A 9,780-nucleotide genomic window follows, 5' to 3' on the forward strand; every position below is an offset into this window, starting at 1 on the left:
CACGTTAAGTTATTTTCCCTTCCTTGCATTTTGTACTTATATTAACTTTTAAAAGGAATGAAACAAAAGATTGTGTTCTCCGTACCTGGTTGTTGTCGCGACAGTTGAATGGTTCTTCACTTTTGTTTGCTGGAAATGAATATCAGTGGAATCTCCCTTTGGTTTTCTCGTGTCCTGTTACAGCTAGTAGCTTGTTGTTCCAAATGCGCTTAAAACATACAGAAAGAATTTACGCATACGTACAGAGTAATTAACAGTGAGTCATTTGTTGGAAAAAGTAAAAATATCTGATTGTTTTGTATCTCAGAGGATTTATACAGAGGATTTATTTTGCTGTGTGTTTTCTTGTGCCAGAGGTTCTCCTCCTCACTATTTTGTTTCTCTGTTTTTAACACCTTAAAAGCATAACTGCTTCCCTTTTCGGTTGAACTGTCCAACCAGAACTTGTACAACTGCCAACTAGTTTCTTTTTACAAAAACATTAATTAACTGTTGTTTATCTCCTAAACTAAAACAACTCACAATAGTAATTCTATGGTCTCTACCGACCTTCTAGAAAAATGAAATAAATAATAAAGAAAATAAAAAACAACGACAAGTCTAATAACCTGTTCGGCTATTGCATGTACTCTTTGTTTGTTCTTGCTTTCCTTACGAGACAGTCACCTGCTTTCTGTCTCCTCGGAGCTGGATGTTCCTGCATCAGGCTCCCGAGGTGGCAAAAAGTCATGGCTCCGTTCCATGAGGTCGTCGACAGAATAGACTGCTTTTTGTATCTGCGTTGCTTTAAGCCACGAACTGTCCTCTATCAGACGGTTCTTCCACATGACTAAATATCACAAATATTCTTTCCTGTGCGTGCGCCTAGCTACCTGTGTGTCAATAATCCTGTCGATCTCAAGGGGTTGTGCCATTGGCATCTATCTCATCCATGAACTTTCCTCGCAGCTGGTGTCCCAGGGTGGCTGTGTTGCTGTATTATCTTCCGAATCAGCGACATAAGGGAACAGATCTGCCACGTTGAAAATGGGAGAAATACCGATCCCTGGTGGCAACTGTAGCTCATAGGCATTTGCAGAAAATTTGCGAATGATTTTACAGGGACCGATCTTCTTAAATTTTAACTTGCTGTACTCCCGTTTTGGAAACCGCTCCTTACGTAAATACGCAAGGACTTCATCTCCAACGTTGAACTGAACTTCCCGACGCTTTGAATCAGCTCGCTGTTTATACCTTTGACTGCTGTCCTGCAATTTCAGCTTGACCTGCTCATGTAAGTTGCTCATTGCTTGAGCGAAATCTTCTCCATCAGCACTTCGTTTTTCGAGCTTCCCCAAATCTCGTAATTCATGCACTCCACGTGGATGCATGCCGTACAAAATCTGGAAAGGACTATAACCAGTGCTGCGATTAGGTGAATCGTTATATGCGAATTCCGCCTGAGCTAGTACACGATCCCACGTCCGGGAATTTTCACCTGTTAAACTCCGAAGCAAGTTTCCCAGACTCCTGTTTACAACTTCCGTTTGACCATCAGTCTGCGGATGATAAGCGGAGCTGAACTGTAACTGGGTGTTCAACTTTTTCCACAGGGTTCGCCAAAAATGACCGGTGAACTTTACGTCCCTGTCAGAGATAATGGACCTTGGAAGTCCATGTAGTCGAACGATCTCAGTAAAAAACAGATGTGCTATATAAGTAGCATCACTGGTTTTCTTGCAAGGTACAAAGTGTGCCATCTTTGAAAACCGATCTACCACAACCATTACTGAATCGAAACCCCGCTGTGTCTTAGGCAAACCCAGAACAAAATCCATGCTGACGGAGTCCCATGGTCGGCTCGGAATGGGTAAGGGTAAATAAAGACCTGTATTCTGACTGTGACCCTTTGCCAGTTGACAAACTTTGCATCTACTCACGTACCTTTGCACATCCCGCTGCAATTTTGGCCAAAAATAGAAATGTTGTACCTGAGCAATCGTCTTGTCTATACCAAAGTGTCCAGCCAGACCCCCACTGTGTTTTTCCTGAATAATGTTCTCTCACATAGAGCAGTTGGGAATACATAATTGTCCTCCCTTAAACAGCAACCCTTCCTGTAAATTGTAGTCCAACCACAGGCTACTGTTTCTCAACAGAGGGTTTTGGCAAGCCTCATAGGCCTCCTTAAAATCTGCATCTGTTTGATACAGTTCCCTCAGGTGCTCAAAGCCTAAAACCTGCATCATACTTTCCTGTAAGAGTAAGGTCCTCCTACTCAGTGCATCTGCCACCTTATTCGCTTGCCCACTAATATGTTTTAGTACAAATGTGAAATTCTACAGGTACTCAACCCATGCTGCATGCTTATGGTTCAATTTATGTTGTTGCATAATATACTGTAATGCAGAGTTATCCGTAAATAAAACAAACTCATTACCTAACAGATAATGCCTCCAATGCTTTAATGCTTGTACAATTGCGTAAAACTCTTTGTCATAGGTTGAGTATTTCTGTCTACTCTCGTTCAGCTTTTCACTGAAATACGCGACTGGTCTGTCCTCCTGACTAAGTACTGCCCCAATGGCTGTTCCACTGGCATCACAACGAACTTGAAAGAGTTTGTTGAAGTCAGGCAGCCTCAATATAGGCCTTTCGGTAATCTTCCTTTTCAAAATCTAAAAACCACTTTCCACTGCTTCAGTCCAGTGAAAAGGCTAATTTGCCTTCTTGATCGTATCCAGTATAGCTGCGCAGATCTCACTGAAATTCCTAATGAATTTCCTAAAAAAACTTGCTAGTCCGTGAAAACTTCGGACTTCAAATAAATTTTTTGGAGAAGGCCAGCTAACTATAGCTGCCACCTTTTCTGGGTCCATCTTCAGTTCATTTTCTGCAATTACGAAACCCAGGTACACTAGCTCCCGCTGGAAAAAAGTACACTTTTTCATATTGATTAGCAGCTTGTTTTGCTGCAGCTTCCTCAACACACTTCAAACATGCTTGAAATGTTCTTCCCTAGTCTTACTAAAAATCAGAATATCATCCAAGTAAACTATTACGAACTTCCCAATGAATTCCTTCAGCACCTCATTCATCAGGCGCATGAACGTACTGGGAGCATTGCTCAACCCAAATGGCATCACCAGCCACTCATATAAGCCTTCATTCGTCTTGAAAGCTGTCTTCCACTCATCTCCTTCCCGAATTCGGATCTGGTGATATCCACTCTTCAAGTCAATCTTCGAGAAATAAGCCGCCCCGCTCAAACAGTCCATCATATCGTCCATTCTCGGTAAGGGAAACCTGTACCTAACAGTAATTTTGTTAATGGCTCTGGAATCTGTGCACATTCGCCATTCTCCTCCTTTCTTTGGAGCCAAAACGGTTGGTACTGCACAGGGGCTCATGCTTTCTCTAATCAACCCTTTGTCCAACAACTCCTGGACCTGTTTCCTGATTTCTTCATGGTCCTTAGGACTCATACGATAAGCTTCTTTATTTGGCAGACTTGCCCCTGGTATAAAGTCAATACAGTGACTAATACCTCTCCTGGGTGGTAGTTCATCTGGAAGGTCATCCACCACGATGTCTCCAAATTCCTGCAACATCTTTTGAATTTTTCGGGCAAATCTGAAATCTGGGTATGCAATATCACTGCCTTTGGTCTTCTTATTGCAACGAAATTTACATCACTGTCCTCAATCTTTTTTATAAATTCTTTTCCCCCCATCAACAGTGCCTTTACTCTGTGGTTTCAGCTGCACTTTCCTCTTTGATGGGTACAAGCGTATGCTTGATCCCATCTTTGACGAATTTATAACAATTTGTTTTTCCGTCATGAACTGCGCTTCTATCAAACTGCCAGGGTCGTCCTAGCAGTATATGACAGACATCCATGGGCATAACGTCACAGATAATTTTATCCTTATACCTGCCTATCTGAAACTCCACCTCACACTGTTCATCAACTAACAGTTGATGTCCTTTCTGCAGCCATGACACTTTGTAGGGAGTGGGATGCTTCAACTTCTTCAATCCCAGCTTCTCCACCATCTCTACAGCCACTAAATTGTCGGTACTTCCACTGTCAATGATTAGTTTGCAGCACTTACCCTGTGACTTGCAAACAGTTCGGAACAAAGCCTTTCGCTGATCAGGTTCTGCAATTTCTTTTGCTGGTTTTAACAGCACCTTATTCAACACCAAAGCTTCACCCGTCTCTGGTGCGTTCTCCACTTCCTGAGGCGCTACCTCAGCATCCTCTGACTGAGCAACATAGGCTCCTCTTCCACCTACCGGTTCACCTTCAGGACAGTCATACGACTTGTGTCCCAACTTGTGGCAACGATAGCACTGGACAGTTCCCCTGCCCCGACCATTTCCTCACCCTCGCTGAGCTGGTCGTCCTCCTCTAGTGCTATTGTCCTTCTCTGCTGTGCCAGCAGACTTAGAACTGCTGCCTTCCTCACTTGAACCTGTACCTCTACCTCTGCCAAAAACCTTTCCTTTCCCTCTGCCAGTTCCGCCTCCTCTCCTGGCATTTTGTTTTCTGTTAATTTTCTCCTCTGCTTTTAGTGCAAACTGGTAAGCTTCATCCAAGGTTCTGGGCGAGAGGATACCGATTTCATCCAGTATTTCCCCTCTCAGCCCATTCACAAATCTGGCTGTCTTTTCTGGGGTATCTTCCACATACCCTGCTCGCAGATTCAACTTATAGAATTCTTCTGTAAATTCCTTGACAGTCATCCCTCTTTGTTTCAAGTTCTGCACCTGTCTATACAACATGATCTGATAATCTTTCGGCAAAATTTTCCTTCAGTTTTGCCTCCATTCTGGCCCACTTCTTTATAGGCTGTTTGTGTAGCCTTTTCCTTTCCGCCTGAATGCTGTCCCACCACAAGGACGCATGTCCTTTCAGCTTCGTGGCGGCGAACTTCACTTGTTTGTCCTCACTGGTTTCCTCAAACTCAAAATATTTATTTACTTCACTCAACCAATCCAGTAACACATCTGCAGACAAACTTCCGTCATAAGTGGGTAGCTCATGCCTTGGCTTATGACTGGACAACAAAACTGACTTAATAACTGAAATTCCGGTGTCACCCCTTCAAACTCGTCTTCTGGTTCAGCCACTTCTTCATCACTATCATCTGCTGGGTCTCTCCTTCCCGCAGCTTCCACTATTGCCAATCTTTCACGCAAAGCGCGAATTTCCTCACGGAGTCCCTCTTCTGCTATCCTCCGGACCCCTCTTCCTCTTCCTCTTCCTCTTCTGCCAACCTCCATTTGCTCCTACTCAACAACTTGCTCTGATACCACTTTGATGGCCCAGCCCCAACGTTTACCAACGTGTGGAAACGTGACGTGTATAACTGGAATCCCGCCAACACTTTACAGGCCCTCTCGACCCTTCGGTGACCACACTTGGTTAGGTTTACTGTCACATCCACATGTAATGATATAAATCTCCGTATGCTATGCCTCGGTCACAATCTGTATGTCTTGATTACTGTCCCTCTGCTCCGGTTAAGGGTTGCCAACTGTCGGTTCTTCCGGTCTATCTGCTCCCGCCTTTTGTTAAACCCTAATCTTCGTTTTCGTGTCACTTTGCTTCCTCCCCGTGCTCGACTCGAGCTCTGCTCTGTGGGTTTATTGGTGATTCACCATGCTCGGCCCTAGACTCTGCTCCGCGGTGGTTTTTATTGGCGGTTCACTGTACTCATTTCCTGAATGCTGCTCGTTGCGGTTACTGATGGTCTACTGCGCCTTCGGGCTTTCTCTGCTCTGAATATGAACTTTCCAGGCACGCGTTGCCTCGCTGGTTCCCTACTCTGTGTAATGGTAGGTTATTGTTTTGTGGCGTTTTCTGTCACCTGGGTATTCCTCGCTTTGATAAGTAATGGTAGGTTATTGTTTTGTAGGCGTTTTCGGTCACCTGGGTATTCCTCGCTTTGATAATTAGTTGTTTGCACTGTGACAGGGTATCCACAACCTTGGTGCTTCCGGTTCGCTGCGTTCGTCCTCGCCTCCAAAGGTAAGCTATGGCTCTATGTTTTACTCTGCCTCCGCTTCTGTTGCAACTTCTTACGGTCCCTGCTCCTTGTCTCAGGCTTGGCTTGTTGGGTTCGGTTCCGTCGGGTCGCCTTGTCAACTATTTGTAAGTGTTGTGGGTTTTCATAGTTCCAATCTTCCGTTTGCGTTAGCTTACCTTTCGTTACCCATGCTCTGCACTAACCCTTGTTCTGTTTCACTTGCAGGTTGCTATGGTGGCTGGCCGTCGAGGGGTTGCCACGTTCAACACTCGGTCATCGGTTCGAACCCAACCAGTCTCGCAAAATGGGTAGGGTCTTTTCTGACATTAGTTTAGTTGCTAGGCTATGGAGGGTTTGGAAGTCTTGGTTCTGGTTCTGTTGTGGTTACAATTTTTTTTAGTCGTAGCTGGCCGTGCTTCTCCCGGCGTTCCGTGACTCGTATGACCCTGCTCTACTGTAATAATTTGAATGGCCACGTTTTGTAAACGTTTGTTTTTGGGCGAGTGCTCAGAAAGTTTTGTAATATATTTTGTTTGTAACAACCAACGGTTGTGTGGTGAATCACGTTAAGTTATTTTCCCTTCCTCGCATTCTGTACTTATATTAACTTTTAAAAGGAATGAAACAAAAGATTGTGTTCTCGGTACCTGGTTGTTGTCGCGACAGTTGAATGGTTCTTCACTTTTGTTTGCTGGAAATGAATATCTGTGGAATCTCCCTTTGGTTTTCTCGTGTCCTGTTACAGCTAGTAGCTTGTTGTTCCAAATGCGCTTAAAACATACAGAAAGAATTTATGCATACGTACAGAGTAATTAACAGTGGGTCATTTGTTGGCAAAAGTAAAAATATCTGATTGTTTGTATTACAGAGGATTTATACAGAGGATTTATTTTGCTGTGTGTGTTTTTTTTGTACCGGAGGTTCTCCTCCTCACTATATTGTTTCTCTGTTTTTTAACACTTGAAAGCATAACTGCTTCCCTTTTCGGTTGAACTGTCCAACCAGAACTTGTACAACTGCCCATCAGTTTCTTTTTACCAAAACGTTAATTAACTGTTGTTTATCTCCTAACTAAAACAACTCACAATAGTAATTCTATGGTCTCTACCGACCTTCTGGAAAAATGAAATAAATAATAAAGAAAATAAAAACAACGACAAGTCTAATAACCTGTCGGCTATTGCATGTAGTCTTTGTTTGCTCTTGCTTTCCTTACGAGACAGTCACCGCTTTCTGTCTCCTCGGAGCTGGATGCTCCTGCATTTTTATTACTATATAGTTTGTTTTTTTTACGTTTTCAGTTTTAGTATAATGTAACATATTTTGTAACACTATTATACTAATCATTAAAATTATTTAATTCATGTTACTACTATATTGTTTGCTTGTTTTATGTTTTACTATTTTGCAACATTATTTTGTAACACTATTATACTAATCATTATCATTATTTTAATTCATATTATTATTATATCAATAATTTTAATTCATGTTTTTACTATATTAATAATTTTATTTCGTGTGATTATACTATATTGTTTCCTTGTTTTTTGTATTTATGTTTTATTTTGTGTTTTTACTATTTTGTAACATATTATACTAATCATTATAAATATTTTAATTCATGTTAGTACTATGTTGTTTGTTGGTTTATGTTTTATGTTTTACCATTTTGTAACAATATTATACTAATCATTATAATTATTAATTCATGTTATTACTATATTAATAATTTTCATTCATGTTATTACTATATTGTTTATCTGTTTTATGTTTTCCAATTTGTAACATTATTTTGTAGCACTTTTGCAACACTATTATACTAATCACTATCAATATTTAATTCATGTTATTACCATATTAATAATTTTATTCATGTTATTACTATATTCTTTGTTTTTTTATTTGTTTTACGTTAATGATTTAATGTTTTATAAAACTATTTGTACGGAACATTAACATTTTTAATTCATGTTATTACTATATTTTTGTTTGTTTGTTTTATGTTTTATGTTTTATGTTTTTACTATTTTTTAACACTAAGTTGTAGCAGTATTATACTATAATTATGATTATTAATTCTTGTTATTACTACATTGTTTGTTTGCTTTATGTTTTATGTTTTACTATATTGGAACACTATTTTGTAACACTATTATACTAACATTATAATTATTTAATTCATGTTATTACTATATTGTTTGTTTTTTTTATGTTTTAGTATATTTGTAACAGTATTTTGTAACACTATTGTACTAATCATTATCATTATTTAATTCATGTTTTACTATATTGTTTGTTTGTTTTATGTTTTTTATAACACTGTTTTGTAACACTATTATACTAATCTTATCATTATATAATTCATGTTATTATTGTATTAATGATTTCAATTCATGTTATTACTATATTGTTTTCTTGTTTTATGTTTTATGTTTTACTATATTGTAACACTATTTTGTAACACTATTACACTGACAATATCATTATTTAATTCATGTTATTAGTATATATTCATTTGTTTTATGCTTTTGTTTTACTATTTTGTAACACGATTATACAAATCATTATCATTATTTATTTCATGTGATTACTATATTAATAATTTTAATTCATGTTATCGCTATATCAATAATTTTAATCCATGTTATTACTATATTGTTTGTTTGTTTTATGTTTTATAATTTTGTAACACTTATATACTAATAATTATAATTATTAATTCATGTTATTATTATATTAATAATTTTAATTCAAGCTATTACTATATTGTTTGTTTGTTTTATGTTTTATGTTTTACAATTTTGTAACACTATTTTGCAACACTATTATAGTAATCATTTTCATTATTTAATTAGTGTTATTACTATATTAATAATTTTAATTCATTTTATTACTATATTGTTTGTTTGTTTTATGTTGTACATTTACTATATTGTAAGACTATTTTGTAGCACTATTATACTAATCATTATCTTTATTTAATTCATGTTATTACTATATTAATAATTTTAATCCATGTTATTACTATATTGTTCGTTTGTATTATGTTTTATGTTTTACTATTTTGTAACACTATTATACTAATCATTATAATTATTTAATTCATGTTATTTTTGTTTGTTTTATGTTTTACGTTTACAAATTTGTAACACTGTTTTGTAGCACTATTTTGTAACACTATTATACTAATCATTATCATTATTTAATTTGTGTTATTACTATATTATTTGTTGTTTTATGTTTTACATTTTACTATATTGTAAGACTATTTTGTAACACTATTATACTAATCATTATCATTATTTAATTCACGTTATTACTGTATTGTTTGTTAGTTTCATGTTTTACTGTTTGTAAATCTATTTTGTAACACTATTGTACTAAACATTAACAATTTTTAATTCATGTTATTACTATATTGTTGTTTTCTTTATGTTTTACTATATTGTAACACTATTTTGAAACACTATTATACTAATCATTATCATTATTTAATTCATCTCATTAATATATTAATAATTTTAATTCATGTTATTACTATATTGTTTGTTTTGTTTTACGTTTTACAATTTTGTAATGCTTTTTGTAAGACTATTATACTATTCATTATCGTTATTTAATTCATGTTATTACTATATTGTTTATTTGTTTTGTGTTTTTTGTTTTACTATTTTGTAACACTATTATACTAATTTTAGCATTATTTAATTCATTTATTACTATATTGTTTGTTTGTTTTATGTTTTACTATTTTTAACACTAT

The 9,780-nt window shown here is 37.0% G+C and overlaps 1 protein-coding gene across 1 annotated transcript; it reads right to left on the bottom strand.

The window, feature by feature from the left end:
* Nucleotides 1-920: 920 nt before the first annotated feature.
* Nucleotides 921-4,728, bottom strand: LOC149169974 (uncharacterized). Its single transcript, XM_089425405.1, has 6 exons — nucleotides 4,464-4,728; nucleotides 3,985-4,286; nucleotides 3,804-3,854; nucleotides 3,429-3,647; nucleotides 2,457-2,657; nucleotides 921-1,937 (listed from the first exon to the last, which is right to left on the bottom strand). Exons 1-6 carry the CDS (start codon nucleotides 4,726-4,728, stop codon nucleotides 921-923), a joined length of 2,055 nt encoding a protein of 684 aa, XP_089281531.1.
* Nucleotides 4,729-9,780: the final 5,052 nt, after the last annotated feature.

Source organism: Pinus tabuliformis, chromosome 4_2 (genome assembly GCF_031772625.1).
Source record: "Pinus tabuliformis cultivar Carrire ecotype Pingquan chromosome 4_2, CPIR1, whole genome shotgun sequence".
In the NCBI taxonomy this organism is placed as follows: Eukaryota; Viridiplantae; Streptophyta; class Pinopsida; order Pinales; family Pinaceae; genus Pinus; species Pinus tabuliformis.